This window comes from Zeugodacus cucurbitae, chromosome 3 (assembly GCF_028554725.1).
Source record: "Zeugodacus cucurbitae isolate PBARC_wt_2022May chromosome 3, idZeuCucr1.2, whole genome shotgun sequence".
Classification (NCBI taxonomy): Eukaryota; Metazoa; Arthropoda; class Insecta; order Diptera; family Tephritidae; genus Zeugodacus; species Zeugodacus cucurbitae.
The window spans coordinates 17,126,443-17,145,143 of record NC_071668.1 but is presented as its reverse complement, the minus strand read 5'-3'; the positions used below and the strand labels follow the sequence as shown (position 1 = coordinate 17,145,143).

The 18,701-nt window shown below is 35.1% G+C and overlaps 1 protein-coding gene across 4 annotated transcripts in view; it reads left to right on the top strand.

The window, feature by feature from the left end:
• Positions 1-14,220, top strand: part of LOC128919707 (uncharacterized) — a 35,933-nt gene extending 21,713 nt beyond the window's left edge. For all 4 annotated transcript variants that reach the window (XM_054227328.1, XM_054227329.1, XM_054227327.1 and 1 more), the window contains exon 3: positions 13,554-14,220. In XM_054227328.1, coding sequence (XP_054083303.1) covers positions 13,554-13,718 — 165 coding nt within the window. In that variant the 3' untranslated portion in view covers positions 13,719-14,220. The remainder of the gene's footprint in view (positions 1-13,553) is intronic.
• The last annotated feature ends 4,481 nt before the right edge of the window (positions 14,221-18,701 follow it).

The window sequence follows — 18,701 nt, the reverse complement described above, 5'->3', positions numbered from 1 at the left end:
GTAACTTATTGGTCGTAATCAAATATTCGTCAATGAGTACTCGTACTTTGTTAGCACTCGCATTACGAATGAGTATTTGTATAATGAAGAAAAAAATGTAAAAAATTCCACAAATATTACGATTTTTGAAGGTTCGTTACGGTAATCGATTCCGCGAATTTACTACTTTAATGCTAATAAATCGGTAAACTTGTTGTTTGATTGTTGTAAAATTCAGTAATTTGTAGTTTCGTTTTGTAATTTCTTAATAGGTAGACGAGGTTTTCGTTGTGCACTAATATTTCGGGTTATCTATCGCTTTTGTCGAGATATTTAGATACGATTCAAGCCCAGAAAAACTTACTGTAGTTGGAAAAAGCGTCTGAGGTCTGAGTGAGAAGGAAGTGAACGTGGTTAGTTAGTAAAAGGAAGTCACATCAAGTATTCTGGATTCTGAGATTTTCGTAATACGATAAAAGATTCAGATAAAATGTCTGAACAAAAGTTTTAATACAAGTATCGAGGCTCATAAATCCGGTCGTCTGTATAAAACATATAATTTACTCCATAATCCTCACTATTTTTATCCCGATTGTGTGACCTTTTATTATTTTATATAATCTCTTCAATCTTCAAATATCTCAAGATGTCTGCAAAAACACATATGCAAGAGAGTTCCCAACTGTTATCTCTATTCATTTTGTTGTCATTTACATACCTTTCCGCACCGCTCATTTCTTGCGTGTTCAGTTAAGTGCTGAAGTGTTGATTTGAGGCGGGTGTAAAAATTATTACGACAATTAACAGCATTATTTGCCGATTTCCAGCGTCAAGCCAAGTCTTCAAGTATTTCTATCAGCCATATTATTTTTCAAAAGTCATGCTGTTGAGTGTGGTAAAAGCTTTCTTTTTACTCAATGGATTTACAAAGTGCTTAACTCTATAAAGTGATTGTTGGAAGAGGTTAACTTGGACTGCCTTAGAGAGAGAGAGCGAGAAGAAGGTCGTCAAAAAAGAAAAAGGGTGGGCTCTTCCAACGCAATTGACACAAATGTGATGATATACGAAATACTTAAAATTTGCATACCAACAAAGCCAACAACCATAATAAATATGAACTCTCTAGTAACAAGTGCCGATGCCCCGAAGGAAGACGCGAATTATTTACAATGGGAAGTTTGTATAACAATTTGTTTTTATATCCGCTTACTATTGATCAGATTTTGACGAATGTGCTGAAAGTGTGACTATTACTTGGTGGAACAGGGGCTTAACTTACTTTACGTTAACTGACAATATAGAAAAAGACAAATTATCATTAATAGAAGAGCTCCTCATCAATAAATTTAGGAGATGTCGGAAGCATTGATGTTTTGTAAAGGTCCCAGTTAACCTTTTCCTTCCTATACTAGGCGTTCTATTTTTCTAATTTAACGGTCTTTGAGTACCGACATTGCCATAACTCCATGAAACCACTGATATTGATATCCAAACTGGGATACTTTTCACGGATGTATACAATTTTAGTTAGTTCTTTGGACTCGAGAGCTTCCCAGGTTTGGTTTCCGTTAAATGGATCCCAAAACAGTCAACCCACACCGGATTAGTCAAAAACGTCTTTGACTAATAAGACATAAACACGTATTTTGCTCCAGCACAAACCCGTTCGCTAGGCGTTTTTGTCTCGTCCTGTTCGGTGTGGGTTGTCACATATGAAGCTGATGATGTCGTATCAGACAAGAAAAAACGTCTTGAAAGACGTCCAGTGTGGGTTGAGTCTCGGTTTATATGTCCGGGAACTGCTGATATTGAGATTCAATCTAGTTTAAATTCAAAGAAGGTAGTCGATTTTAGCATATTCTGCAGGCTCGAGATGTAAACAGTATCGGCTTGATTGACAAAATATTTTATGTGAAATAGAAACTAAAACAGATTAAACTTTAGAGAACCTCTGAATATGAAAACAAATTAATACCTGAGGTATTAATATACTTGAATGAGGACAGTTTATTCTACTACATCAATATCAAAAGTTCTCCAGCTTTTAAGACTACTTGTAATATAATCCTAGCACTTAACTTTCTAAGCTCAGTAAGTCATTTGTCAGCTTTTTGTCTCTATTTTTTTCTGACTACTTTGAATTATACTCAACAAAAAAAAAAAACTCGTTGTCTTTTTGGTGTGAAGAGGAAGCTTCATTCACGTTTTCTTACATAATGACAAGCTAATTTTTCACAACTATTCCCAAAATCATTAATCATTTTCGCAAGCCTTTTCAGCAGCTATACAAGTCATTGCTGCAACTAATGTTTTTACGCTATTTTTATGTTAAAAAAAAAAAACAAAGTTGCAGCAAGTAAAATATGTGATAATTCAAAGCTATGAAATCATAAATGTCCGCAGTTTGCACATCTATAGGCAAATAGGCAGAATATAATATAGTAAAGACTAGGAAAAATTTGGAGTATTATTAAAAGTTAAAACGGTTTATTATTTTTGTCTACCGCAAGTCTGCAGATTCGCCAATATCAAGTCAATTATTTGTACATATTGCTAGTTGTCTATCACATATCATACTTTGTGGGGTTTTCCACTAACCTCTTGCCCCATACATTCATATAATTCGCAATTTACCTCCTACCACATATTTTCGTTAATTCGCCAGCCGTTCATAATTATAAGCGGTCAAAACCATCTAATCGCTAACATATTAATACCCGAACATCCGTCAAAAAGCCATCGGCATTGGCGGCTTTGCTTCTCAAATCGTTTGCGGTTGAGGTCAAACGGCAGTCGGTAATATATAATCGTAGTATCTTACCACAAACGGTTAACTAGAGTAATTTTGTAGACGATCATTATGATGAAGTAACGAAAAGTTTATTTTTAAACACATTTTTTATGTTACTTTGAAAAATATAATAATTTGCTTTCATTTCGACGGTGATTTTGATGTGCGGCACTCTTTGATTGAAAGAAGTAGCTTGAGGGCGAAGACCATATATCGAAATATTGTTTTTAAATAATCATTGCTCGAAAGTTGATGAATTATCGCGGTATACGCTCAAAGAAATAATGTTTATGTTAAGTCCATTGTGAGGTGATGAGGAGGCAAAATATATCCAGAAGAATTAATAAAGGATGTTAAAGGAACATCTGTTAATACAAAAACTTAATCGACTACTAGAAGTCAGAGAAAAAGTCGATCCAGTTGATCACAAGGAATTGAGTACGTTTTGTCCCCCAACTGCAATGGATTAGATTTTAAAATACTACTTCTTTGATTACTACATTACATTTCAGTAAACCTTTAATGCAAGTTCAACCGACTTTGAAGGATTTACGGAACCTTTGAACCTCGGAACTCTGGGTTTCCTCTGTATGTTCCTCGAATAGTTAGAGCTTCAACTTTCTCCTAGAGCTGATCTCAGTAAATGTAGGTTTGACTGGTTAACGAGTACTGAATTCGACTGGTTATTCGAAGCGTATTCCCTATGGGATCTTCGATCTCTAAGTTTAAGGATATGGAAACTTATATGGTAGATATGTACAGAAAAGAGGGACAAGATGATAATATCATAAACATTAGCATTGTTCATTCGTATGTTGAGTGGATCTAAAACGGTCAGAAAGCTATCAAAAGCTGTGACAAATTTTAAGTCAAAAAGCTTTGAAGCTTCAAGGTTGTATTCGATCTAATGAAGATCACATCACCTTTGACTTTGAAATTTTTTTCCTTACTAATAACCTCGAATCTACAAAAAATTCTTACTTTGAATTGTTAGTCGCCTTAAAGTTTCACAAGTATCTGCTAAGATTTCCTTTTCTTCCGCCATTCATCTCCATAAAATGCATTTCCGTAATTTCAAAGTATTTCTGTTATAGCTTACTGACGTCATAATCGCAACGCTTCTTTTTGCTTTTTAAGGTAATGCATTCATGCATAAATAGATTAAAGCTACCTCGGCAACCTCTGCAGCTTGCTTTCGTGTTATTGCTGTTGTTATTGCATTCATGTGTGCACTATATTTTGGCGCTAATCCAGGTCATGCACTTGAACTGAAAACTTTTGTTTTGCTAACCTACAAAAATGTTCCCTTTACAAAAGCGTCTCTGTGACGCAATAACATCTTAGTAAAAAAAGTTAGTATTTTCCTACATAATGCACCGCAGGCGGTTTTTAGTGTTTTTTGTATCCAGAGTGTACACTCGTATATTTCGTGTTGTGGGCGCTATTTGTATAATTTTGCACTTTTTCTTATTTCTACGAATACACTTAAATTAAGTTAGACTCATCATTAGTGTTGGTGATAAATGAATTCCATGCATATAATTATCTCCAACACAGCCCTATTGAACCCCAGCAGCGCTTTTCAGTTCAAATTACTTATATGTTTTAAAGAAAGGGAAAGTTTTAAACCGATTTATATTTGACTACTTGGTACTTCAAGGCTTTTATTTTTTTGTAGAATTGCAGTGATTAATGTAGATAAATGACTGACCCAATTTACAGCCTATTTAGAAAGACCAACGGAGAAATTAGTTTATATGCACGAAGCTTAATGTCATGGAAGGCTTCATTTCTGTTTGAACGAATTGGGATGTTCCCTCTTATTTTTGAATATTTCGAACAGAGCTTTTAGCTTTGGTATTTTTGAAAAAAATCTATTATATTGGTATATAAAGGGTGATTTTTTAAGAGCTTGATAACTTTAAAAAAAAAAAAAACGCATAAAATTTGCAAAATCTCATCGGTTCTTTATTTGAAACGTTACATTGGTTCATGACATTTACTTTTTGAAGATAATTTCATTTAAATGTTGACCGCGGCTGCGTCTTAGGTGGTCCATTCGGAAAGTCCAATTTTGGGCAACTTTTTCGAGCATTTCGGCCGGAATAGCCCGAATTTCTTCGGAAATGTTGTCTTCCAAAGCTGGAATAGTTGCTGGCTTATTTCTGTAGACTTTAGACTTGACGTAGCCCCACAAAAAATAGTCTAAAGGCGTTAAATCGCATGATCTTGGTGGCCAACTTACGGGTCCATTTCTTGAGATGAATTGTTCTCCGAAGTTTTCCCTCAAAATGGCCATAGAATCGCGAGCTGTGTGGCATGTAGCGCCATCTTGTTGAAACCACATGTCAACCAAGTTCAGTTCTTCCATTTTTGGCAACAAAAAGTTTGTTAGCATCGAACGATAGCGATCGCCATTCACCGTAACGTTGCGTCCAACAGCATCTTTGAAAAAATACGGTCCAATGATTCCACCAGCGTACAAACCACACCAAACAGTGCATTTTTCGGGATGCATGGGCAGTTCTTGAACGGCTTCTGGTTGCTCTTCACCCCAAATGCGGCAATTTTGCTTATTTACGTAGCCATTCAACCAGAAATGAGCCTCATCGCTGAACAAAATTTGTCGATTTGTCGATTTTTCGATTTGTCGAACCGAACACTGATTTTGGTAATAAAATTCAATGATTTGCAAGCGTTGCTCGTTAGTAAGTCTATTCATGATGAAATGTCAAAGCATACTGAGCATCTTTCTCTTTGACACCATGTCTGAAATCCCACGTGATCTGTCAAATACTAATGCATGAAAATCCTAACCTCAAAAAAATCACCCGTTATAATGTCAGCCTGGAAATCCAACGCAGAATCACTCTTGCCAACATGTACTACTTAGGACTGAGTAGGCAATTGACAAGTAAAGCCCTCTCTCGACGAACCAAAATCAAACTCTACAAGTCGTTTATTATTATCGTCCTGATGTATGGCGCTGAAGCGTGGACGATGACAAAATCCAATGAGACGACTCTTGGGGTTTTCGAGAGAAAGGTTTTGCGCAAGATTTACATATGGTCCTCAGAACATATCAAACAGCGAATACCGCAGACGATGGAACAATGAGCTGGACGAGTTATACGACGACATTGATATAGTTCAGTCCATTTAAAGAACTTTAAATTGTTCAGACAGTGAACGCGATAGTCAGACGAACTTAAAGTATACAAACTAATTTTTGTGGGGTTTAATGTACTTTAGGAAGATTATTCTATGCTCTATCTAGGAACAGCATCCAATGGTGATAAACCTTTCACTACGCATGTCCGATTCCCAACACAGGATTTTCATATCCAATATTGGCCGACAAGATAAAACTTCTGAGAGTATTCTTGCTATGAAAAAGTTTTTTGTCTGTACCCAGTCGCAGTCTGAGGTCCTACGGATTTGGTTTAATAAATTTGGTAGAACCTTTCATAAATCGTGTGTTAGTAAAGTTATGGTGATTGATTCTTAAAAACCGATATTTTCAAATGAAATCCCTAGAACTGACACTTACGATTCCGGTTGGTATATTAAGGAAATATTTTATCCAAATCGGTGAGCGGGAGTGTGATCTAGTTTAGAGGGTCTGAGAAGCTCGTATGCCCACTTTTATCTCAGATTCAGGTTTCCGCATCTCAATAAAGTTTTTTCTTTGAGAATAGATCTCCCGTTGAACTCAATAAATTCAAGAACAAAGCAAATGCAAAGAATATTATTGGAATGAATAAAATGATCAAAATCAATAGAGGATGGCATTGTGGAAATTTTCATGACCTGACCCATTAAACTTAATTTTTGCAACTACCAAGGCTTTCATATAGTTTCTAGATAGACAGTATAGACAGTCTTGCGTTGTTTCATCCATAGAGCTCTTTTCTCAATAAACTTTTCATTATATGTATTTATATTATTTTTCCCTGACGGATGAAATATATAGCGCTGAGACTGGTACTTTACGTTGACGGTCTCTTCGAATACAACTCTGAGTTAACTCCAAAGTCATGGTGTTTATTTTAAACGACTTACACGTGATGATTTTTTCAAACTTTTTATAATATATAATCCTTTATTTAAGTTGGGGGAAAACCCATTCATTCATCTTCTCCAAAATAAGACTCAACCGAAGAAACATTAATGAATGAAGCACCTACATTAATTTAATTAATATAATGAACTAAATCAACTTAATTTGATTAAACGACTGCTGAGATTAGAGCATGATTTAGTGTCAAAAAAAAAAGAATTATGTAAAGTTAAATAATTTAAGTATTTAAATAATTAAATGTGCCGAATTATAAAATTATTTACGAGCGAATAGTTGTCAAGTGACAGAGGAATTTATAAACTGCTTTGCGGCCCCATTCGACGCATACATACACATGAAAACTAAAAAAAATTTTAAGCCGCTTTTATAATCATTATTATTACACATTTTGTGGATCATCAACACCGTTATTGCGCAGGTCAGTACAGCCTAAAAACGAGTGACGCGCTTACGAGCTAACTAAAAATAGGCAGTAAGCAGCGGCGTGGAGACCTTAATACGCTACGAAATCGCCTTGAATGGCTTAGCATTTCCCGCTTAAGGGCAACAGTAAGGGGGCAGTGTTGTTCCCGCACGCATGAAGGTGAGCGCTTTAATGCGTATTTATATTTTAATTGTTCGTGCGGTGTGCAATTAAAATGTGTAAAACAACAACAACAATAATACAGCACATTATTTACACCTGACAAGTAGCAGCTTGAAGCTGAACTTTTGGCATTACATTAAGCTTGACTTTAGCCGGACTAAGCTGGCTGGTATGGCATGGCCGCTTAAATTGTGCGCTCATTGTTGCTATGTGTACGTATGTAATACATTTCACATAAAAAATATTTGCAAGTAAGTGTGTTGACGGTAATAAACTGGGGATTATTATTTTTGAAGCAACTGGATTGAAACAGAGACTATGAAAAGGGTGAAGGTTTCAAAAATGCAAGCCTGCAAAACATATATAATTTTAAGTAAAAAAAATGTGTATTGTACCTAATGTTCGCCCTTCACAACTTTCTGAAACAAAATTAACCTCACTGATGAGATTTACTTCCCTTTACAAGTCTAACGAACCATAAAAATTGAGGTTAGGACAGTTCTGGAACAGCATATAGCTGGAGAAGATATAAAATATCTCAGATCCTAGACGAATCTAAACGAAGAATGATTTTTTTCCATTTCCGATTCAAGATTCCACCCACTTCAATTCGAACCAATCCGTAGGAAAACAGTCGATACTTGAATTGGCTTGTATTAGGCTAGGCTCCGTATTATATGAAAGGGCTTTAGATTATTAAATATAATGGATATAAGACTGTCTGTCTATTGAGAGTAAACAAAATTATCCTACAAGAGGGACGAAAAGGTATTCCTAGCTTGAGCAGTTTACTACTTCCAGCTGCAGAGTTATAAAGCTTGTTATAAGGAAGCCACTTTTAAACTTCCTTCTAAGGCATTTGATGGTCAACACTATACTGAAGCCTTCGGTGAGAGGTTATATACTCTGTTAGGTAACAGAATTCGAGGAGGTCTTAATTTAAAATCTCTATTTATATTCTCCGAATCCTATGATGAAAGAAAGTCATGGTACTAGTACCAATTTATATAGGTGAGAGAGCTGGAAACAAGACCACATTGCAATCCTCAGTAGTTTATGTACATTTACTTAGAGAGCTACTTGACTACTGTTAAAATTATAAACAAACAAAGTAACGAAAAATTGAAATTTTATTTACAACCACAACACTACTCCACTTACTCTTAACTGAAAATAGTAAAGTGGATTGCGTGATGATGGCCAGCTTCCCTAACGCCCGTACAATTTTCGACCATTTCCACACATTTCTTCATACATTTATATATACGAGTACAGACTGCACGTAAACACCGAAAATAAGTGCTAAAATGAGGAAATTATATTTAACTGCCGAAGATGCTCAAAAGTGATAACAAACAGTTAAGTGAAGTGAGAGGTAAACTGAGATTGCAATAAGTACCAAGGAAAAGTTGACGACGGAGGACTGATTGTAGGTAATAATTTGAAGCGGTAGCATATATACAAAGACGAGGGCAGTTCGAGGAGTAAGATGTTTTCGGATATTTCCAGAGATGAGCTCTATATTGAAAACTTCTCTGCGGAGTAACTGTTAGTTTACTGAACGCAGACAGTGAAACAACTGAAGAAGATGATCAGTATAAATTTCGTTCAAAGCGGTTGGGAATTATCATTGATACTGAAGTCGATAGATCACCGTTGATATTCAGAAACGTCACAGAATTATTCAGATATTCAGAACCGAGAAGAATTTCTTGGAGAGATTTAATTTAGCATTAAGAAGCCTTCAGCCTAAAATTTACAAGTCCCTCATCATTCCCGTCCTACTTTATGGTGCGTGGACGGTGTCAACATCCGATGAGACGGCACTAGGAGTTTTCGAGAGAAAGGTTTTGCGGAAGATTTATGGTCCCTTAAACATTCGCAACGGCGAATACCACAGAAGATGGAATGATGAGCTGTATGTGTTATTCGACGACATAAACATAGTCCAGCGAATAAAAAGACAGCGGCTTTGCTGGCTAGGTCATGTTGTTCGAATGGACGAAAGTGCCCCAGCTCTGAAAGTGTTCGATGCAGTACCCGCTGGTGGAAGCCGAGGAAGAGGGAAGAACCTCCACTCCGATGGAAGGACCAAGTGGAGAAGGACCTGTCTTCATATGGTATTATCAATTGGCGCCAAACTGCCAAAAGGAGAGATGCGTGGGGGAGTGGCGGTGTCTACGACTGTCAAAAAGAAGAAGAAGCCTTCAGACAATGCGACGATTTCTTATGATTAGTCTTAGTAACTAGTAAGTCTTCCCTTGATAAACGCCTTAAATGGACATACATTTATTTTTAAAGTGAGTCCTCTGTGACTTCTAACCAACTGAAATGGTTCGGAGGTAAAACTGTTTAGTGAAAGGACGAGTAGTTCGGGAAAACTCAGCATTTGTAAGTCTAGAATCAAAGAAGATTGCTTTCGGACTTCTCTTATTCGAATGTCTCATTTCTAAGCTCCGGACTTATCAATCAACCCTCGCAAACTGACGGCCAACTTGTTGCTAAGCCACGAAAAGTACGAACATCATTTTCAGATAACGAAATTAAAGTGTCAAATGGAAGACTCATCGCTAAAAATATTTCAAATGAAAGCAACAACAATAGCAATAGACCAGGGCGTAATAAAGAAAAGCGGCTATACTCGTACTAGGATTTTTTGGTACCTCTGTGTGGGTAGTTTTTGATGAGACAGGTGCTGCAGCTGCTGCTGGACGGCCGCGATTCCAACAATTACGGCATCTATTTACTAAAATTAAACGAAACTGACAGAAAAATTGTGGCACGAAGAGATAAGCTGGGCTAAGTTAATAATTAGATTGCATGGAACGGCCAAGGCAGTGAGTCAAATGGGTAAGAGACGCCAAATAAGCCAAATAGCAAACAACTATGTAGGCACCAGGTTTCGGCGCATTCCCCAACCGAGCGATCTGTTGCCACCAACTTCGGGCTCCAACCCAATCTACACCTCGCAGCTGCTTGTTGCCACATTTTAATTAGCAACAATTCATTTGTTAAAGTTAATTTGTTATTATCGCGTCAGTGTAATTTTTTAAGTAACATCAACACCAACAAAAACAAAAACAGCAGCATTAAAGTCGCGCTTTGGTTGAGTTTAGAGCGCATAGACTAGGCGAGAAGTAAAATATACATATATGCATGTGTGAGTCTGTGCGATGGAGATTAGACAATGTTGATGAGATCGCACTTTTGGCGCTTATGAGCGCAACAGCAGCCACAACAACAACAACATCAATTATGCTTTGTCATTATTACACTTGTACAATGTGTGTGTGAGTGCCACTGCTACCTGCTGTTTGCTTGCAACATCCACGCTAAAGCTCTCGCCACCACACGGCTGGCAGCTCCAATAAGGTTCGTGCGGGTTACCCAAATACACAACACACTCCATTAACAATGTTGCCATTATCACATTAACACATTTATTTCAGCCACAACACAGATATTCGTATAAATATAAGCCACCTACTCATCTTAGTTTTGTTGCTGTTGGAAAATCTGCCAACTTCCCACACACAGTGTGTGCGAACAGGCAATTTGTTTGGGTTTCTTCTTCTTTATCTCCTTAAACCTCCACATCATTATTGTTGTTGTAACTAACGGTTATGTGTTATTGTGTTGTTATGCGTGTTGCATGTCGAAAATGTTAATGTATTGTAGGTGTTAGAAAGGCTGTTGCTATTGTTGTTGCAGCACTTGCTGATAAATGATTGCGAATTCTTCGTAATAAATGTTAAAAATTTTAGTTTGATAAGCAGATTTCTCTACAGAATCATTAATTAATGGCTCTAGACAATTAGAAAATAAAAAAATAGTATTTTTATTACATATTATCCATGGATCCATTGAAAATTTGTATACCCTGAACAGGATATATTAAGTTTTTCACGAAGTTTGTAACACCCAGAAGGAAGCGTCGGAGGCCCTATAAAGTATATATATAAATGATCAGTATGTTGAACTGAGTCGATTTAGCCATGTCCGTCTGTCTGTCTGTCCGTCCGTCCGTCTGTCAGTATATATACGAACTAGTCCTTCAGTTTTTAAGATATCGTTTTGAAATTTTGCAGATGTTATTTTCTCTTCAAGAAGCTACCGTTACAAGCTACAGTTTCGACAAATGGAACTGCCGATATCGGACCACTATATCATATAGCTGCCATATAAACTGAACGATCGGAATCAAGGGCTTGTATGGAAAACCTCCGCATTTTACTACATATATTCACGAAATTTGGTGTGAGTTATTGTTCTTAGAAATAATTTAATCTCCAAAAAAATTGTTCAGATCGGTTCACTATAGCATATAGCTGCCATACAAACCGAACGAACGGAATCAATGACTTGTATGGAGAATTTTCGCATTTGACGTGGTATCTTCACGAAATTTGACATGGATTACTGATTAAGGTAATAATATAATCTCCGAAGAAATTGTTCAGATCGGTTAACTATATAACCTTAATGTTTCTAGCAAACAACCCGGCTAAAAAGAATTAGCAAAATTTTTTCTTTTTTTTACTTACTTTTTCCTATGTCTTTAGATTTGCTTAAACACATAGGTGCTAAAAGAAGTGCACCTGTGAAGGATATATTAGCTTCGGTACAGCCGAAGTTAACGTTTTTTTGTTTTAGCTAATTTCGGCTTTAAAAAATGAATAAATTGTAATTTTTTTGATAGATGGTAACCTTATCCAAAAAATATCTTTCAATTAAAGCCTCTTTCAATAACTTTACAAAGGTTTTCTTAAGTGTCATGTATTTGGCACAACTTGGAGAAAGATAAACTTATCAACAAAGTTGATTAGTTGACAACAAAAGGCATATTTGGATGTAATTTTTTTGGGGAAGTGGGGATGCCATGCCATTCAGTAAGGGAAAACAATAAATACTTTAAATTTCATTATAAAGAACGTACGTAAGAGCTGCACTCAAATTGGTATACAAAATTTAAAATGGGTGTGGCTCCGTCCACTTATGGATCAAAAACCATATCTCCGAAACTACTCGACCAAATTCAATGAAATTCAGTTTGTAATATTTTCCTTCCATCCTAATGATATGTTGTGAAAATCCGGTCAAATCGGTTTACAACAACGCCTACTTCCTATATATTAAAACTTTTAAGTCTCTCTGAATCATTTACTTTACAATGTATAAAGTAAACTCTGGTGAAGATGTCAGAACAGAACTTTACACAAATACTGCAATTATAGAGTGGCATCGCCTTCTAAAAATCGCCGAAATCGGACTAAAAGTATTCAAGGCCCCATATATCGAATATGAGGACCTCAGAGCTTCGAATAAATTTTTTACCGAAAAAAGTAAGTCTCTCAGATATTAAAAAAAAATCATTGGAAATATTTTTCTTCTAATAATATGTCTCAGTGAATGAAATCGGGTTATAACTTTACCTAGCTCCCATAAGCTAATATTAGGGTTTCCAACTTTCAATGGACTTTATATCATATACATGACGAATACTTTTTTCCAGTATTTAGTTCTGTTTCTGAATAACCGAAAAATGATCCGAAAACTTAATAACTAGAAGAAATATAGCGAGGTTCACTTGTTCACTCGCTAATCTATTTATCCACAAATAAATAACGTGAATGTAATGGAATGCTATGGAAAATTCAGCAAAATTTATTCGAAGCCTAAAATTAGTCCGTTAAGAATCTGGGAAACAATTGATGAAACGTTAATTTATACATTGGACCTATTTTTCTACTGATTTGTAGCTGTATATGCAATGTAATTGGGATCTTCCACCAATATTGGGATCCGGGTTCTATCACCCATATGACTTTAATGTTGTATTATAATATAGGATATTCAGAAACACTCAGATGTATTCGGAAAGTTGTGTGCAAAATTACGGTTCGCCCGTCCTTATAGTATAGTTACAATCTGATTGCTTAGCTGGGAAAGTTGGACTTATGGAACTGCTTTATTTTGAAGAGATTAATAGAATTTTCTGCATTTCAGAATAATTATAAATTGGAATTGAAAGTTTGGAAAGATTAATTTCTTAAGATTGTACACATGAAAACACATTTTATCAAATGCATTTTCGTCTCTTCTATCATTTCACACAGATCTTGGAGTCCAGCAACGAAGAACAACGTCCACCCAATGAGGCTAATGGCAACACATTGGCACAACGTGCCTCCTGGTTGAATAAGTTGAATGCCATGGATGGTGTGGAGACACAACGCAAATATGGCGCACGTGGCATGTATGACAATGGACGTTACTATTAAATGATATACTATGGAAAAACGTATAAATAAATTTGAAAAGCAGTTAAGTGAAGGCGTTGACGACAAAAAAATTACAGAAATAAAACCAAATCCATATTGATGACTAACAAAATGAAGCTTGAAGAAAGTAATGTGCCAAAGATACCACAGAAAGCTCTAAATGAGGTGAAATGACATTTATATGTATAAAGAGAAATACCGTTAGCTAAAGCTTAAGTGAAATTTGATTTTGAAATTACTAATAATTATTTTATGATATTGCGTTTTAATAAGTTAAAGAATATGCCATAAAAGTAATTTTCAGGTCTTTCTGTTTCATGACAAATTTCTTAGCAGAAAAACCTATCTAGATAAAGCTTTCATATCTTCAGAGCTATACCTTTCCATGAGCTATATCTTTACCCAAAAGTTTCCACTTAGCTTTAATTGATTTATATTTTGTGAGAAGACATTGAAAACTTTTAGAGTACAAAAACTTACTCAAAAGCTCCACCTAAATGTTGTGGATCATATACTAAACTTTTAGATTAATTTTGCAAACTTTTTGCTGTAGAGCTTTAAGTTTAAATGAAAGCGAAAGCTTTCAGAAAGCACAAAGAGATTTTAGAAAAATTCAATAATATTATTACAAGATACTTTTATCCTTTAAAACATTCTCGTAAGCTTTTCAATTTCAATTACCAGTTTTAAAGCTTTTTAAGGCCCTTAAAATATACTTGATGAGCTTTTTATACAAAATTTATTTATTTATATTTTGATTAGTTTTAATATTACTACCACTTCAAAAATTCTTCCACAGTCAAAGTGAAAGCTCTTGATGTAGCAAACTTTCGCTTACATAAAAACTGTTTTATTAAAAAAACTATTAACCTAGAGCTTTGGGCAAATGATAAGCTTTCGGTCTTGAATGGTTTAAATAGATTATGAGCCGAAGCTCACTGGATTTTCGATATTATTGCAAAATGACAAAGAAAAAAACACTGATAATTTCTCCTTTGTAATATATATAGTATGTATATTCATTGATCTATATACTCGTATGTATGTGCTAAAGAAAAAACTTTAAATGTTCCTATATATGTAACAACAACAATAATTATCCAATATGTATGTATACTATATTTAGCTTTTAGTAGAAAAAATGTTTGCCAAAAACCATGTTATTTTAGTGATTTAATCATTCATATTAATGTAAATTGTGTAATTGTATTTAAGTGAGCGGCGGACAACAAAAACAACTGTTATGTATTATATGTGTTATTATGTATATGTAATATGTACTAAAAAATCTACTCATATTATCTTATTATCTATAATTGTAAATGTTGACATGAAAACAATAATTTTTCGTAGTTTTTAGGCAAAAGCAAATACAAAGTGAAAAAAATACCGGTAAAACAAAAACACAAACAAACTAAATGAGTTAACAAAAAATATTTTAAATTAAATTATATATAACAAATATATACACATAGTAAAGGCGATACCATGATAATACATACTACGTTCTATACCAAATGAAAACATTTTAAGTGAAATTTTAAATAAATACTCACAAATATACTCGTGCATATGTATGTGTTGTATCAATCAAAACCAATGGGCAGCTTTTTGTTTAAACAATAAAGAGAAAACTATAAATATTTTGTATTGTTTTAATTTTTTTCTCAGTGGTAGTGTTCGAAAAGAATTTGAGCTTTCATGTGAAAGCTCATATATAGTTATGAGTATGAAAGCTTAAGTTGCTACCATTTTTTTAAAGCTGAAATTAAGTTTCATTGTAGGGTTAGGCTAAAAGTGAGAGTGGAAACTTCGCGAAACAAAGGTACCTAATATCATCTAATAATGAAGAAAAGTGAACAGGAGCAAGACGATGAAAGCACAACAAGAAGGACCAGTTCCAGTTAATTGATATTGATTGATCAATATCGAAATATTCCAATATAACGGGCCTTTCAATTAATAAGGAATATGCATACCTCGAATATCATATTATTTTTCCTCCAAAATTTAGCAAGTCATATTTGAAGCTTAATTTTGGACTGGCTATGTGTGCAATCGAGAATCCGAGTTGAAGAGCAAGAATATTGTGAAGAATTCATCAGCTTGATATCCTTCCATCATATTTCTTTCCAGACTTAAATCCACTAAGGGAGAAAGAACAAGAATTTTTGACGAAAACACATACAATTTATCGAAATTTTGACACCAAAACCTCCTTGTAACATCGCTAATTCGGAAAGGCGATGTAATCAGAGAAATATTTCTTGAAGACACTAGCCAGGTATTAAACGACCCATTGTTAGCATCTAGAAAAGTATGGTTTCATCGGAAGTTTGTAAAGGCAAACCATTGTATTGTTAGAGGGACACAACCGCTGTTGTCTTTATTCAGTCCTGTATGTATGATTACGTAGGACGATGTAGGAACCGTTTATTCGATTATAGCCGAATCGATAATAGCGCGTCATTCTTCTCTTTCCATCGCAATTCGGCGCCAGTTGGAAATCCCTAGTGAAACCATCTCGCTCTCCAACTGATCTTTCCAATGGAGTTGAGACCTTCCACTTCCTCGGCTTCCATCGGCGGGTACTGCATCGAACACTGGGTGTTTTCATCCTTTCGAACAACCTGACGTATCCGCTGTCTTTTTTATTTGCTGAACTATATCAATGTCGTGGTATAAGTCCATTTTCTATGATATTCAACGTTGCCAATGTTCAGAGGGCCGTAAATTTTCCGCAAAACTTTTCTCTCGAAAACATCTAGACAGGCTTCGGATGTTGACATCGTCCACGCTTCTGCACGATACATCAGGACGGGAATAATAAGCGACTTGTAGAGTTTGATTTTGGTTCACCGAGAGAGGACTGTACTTTTCAATTGCATACTCAGTTTAAAGTAGAACCTGTTGGCAAAAGTGATTCTGCGTTGGATTTCGAGGCTGACATGGTTGGTGTTGTTGATGCTGAGTCCATATATATTCATCAAATTGATGTAAATGTGAAGATAACTTCCTACAAACTTTTTTTCTGCCGTCACATCTTTATGTCTGACGTGGATCAGCGGGTTTTCTTTTTTTAGAATGACGAAAACTAGTAACTAATAGACTAGGTTTATAAATGTATATGCTCAGATTCTAAGCTCTAATGGTATTGGGAACTCTAAGACATTGTTTTCATTACATATACTCTACAGCTTAATCAATTAGCAAAACAAATTACATAATGGAATAGTTTACTTCACCAAGTACTTATGCACTTGAACATAATCAATAAACAGAAATTATTTTTACAAATTGTAATTTAACACCCACCGCAATGTAATGTTAACACCATGTCAATGTAGGTATATTCTTGCAAACCTACGCAAGTGTGGGAGCTGTCTTCAAAGAAATTTCCAAAAAAAGCTAGCAACTGCGTGTGTGTGTGCAAGTTTGACGGGGAAGGTCAAGAGCCCTCGCTAAAGCATCAGCCATCATTCATTCGGCGGCTAAGTATGTAAACACAAAAGCGTCAAAAGAACAATGTAAATGATGACATCAGCGCACATAAAGAGAAGAAAAAGAAGAAGCAGCAGCAGCAGAAGAAAGAAAAATACACAAGTTAACGCAAAAACAAAAGCCGCTTTTGTTAAGCTGTTAAGAAGTCATAATTAGGTTGGCGCTGTCAGTTAAAAGCTTCTTTAACAACGCTTGTCCTTAACGACAGCAAAATATGACCCTACCGCCGAAAAAAAAAGTTATTTGTTTACACATGTGTATGGAAGTAAGTATGTCATTGTTGCCTTTGTTGTAGCGCTGCGGTTGTCACTCTTGTTTTGCGGTCATGTTTTGCGTTGTTGTCTGCTGATGACGTGCGAAACTTATGTATTGCCACATGAAAATAGATGATGTGTGGAAAATAATACCATAAGAGATAAAAAAAAAAAACAAAAAAATGTCAAAGGAAACTCTAAAGATGCAAAAATATGAAAGATTGGCTAAAAATATATTCTGCGCAGTCATTTTTCTTTACAAAGGACCGCGTCCTTCTGCCATTAGCATATAGAAGCGTCGGTATTGAATATTCCTGTAATGACATATATTATATGTATGCCTATATTATGTACACACATCTTCAAGTGTAAATAAGTGTCTTATATTAGAAATTACGAAGCATGCAGGGTCCATTTTGTTCACGTAGACCCGCAGACAGCCATGAGAACGCTCGCCATACTTCATCGTGTAACCAGAAGACGCTCTGTTCACCTACTGTATACTGGAATATTCCTCATCCAACTTATAATGTTCAAGGGAGTGAACTGAATAGTATTAAGAAATTGGGGTTTATTTGGATTCGCGGTGTTCTCTTAAAAGATCGACTATTTTGAAGGACCCTTAACCCTCTAAACCAGTGTGACACTTTAAAAAAATCGATTTTTGTGCTTATTCGATAGTCTATACTTTCAAAAATATTCCTTGAAATTGGCAATGTCGTGTCTTGAATAGTTTTTGAATGCTAGTGTTCTAAAGATATACCGCTCACAGGTGTAAACTGCTATAGTTGAAGCTTTAAGAGCGCTTTTCTCGAAACGACATTTTTCAAAATTGCTGATTTGAAATTTGAATTTGAAATGATTTGAAATTAAACTGAATGTATTTGAATGTATTTACTATACAATGATTTTTGATTGGTTGAAAATTTAATTTTTATATTAATTTGGCATTAAAAACGGTAATTTTTTTACTTAAAAAGCGAGATTTTTTTCATAACTGCACCATTTTGTTAATTTTTGATATTTTTCAAAAATCGTATCAAGTTTAATAACCTTTTTGATTTTTTTTTTGTTTCAGCTACTAATTCGGCCGAAATCATGTCAGCAGTTGAGGTACTTGTTTTTTGGCACCTCCGAAGAATGCAATTCCGTTATTTTTCAATATTTTTGTAAAAAAAAAAATCATAAAATATAGCTGAAAATATACCTTACTATCCCCAAAAAAACT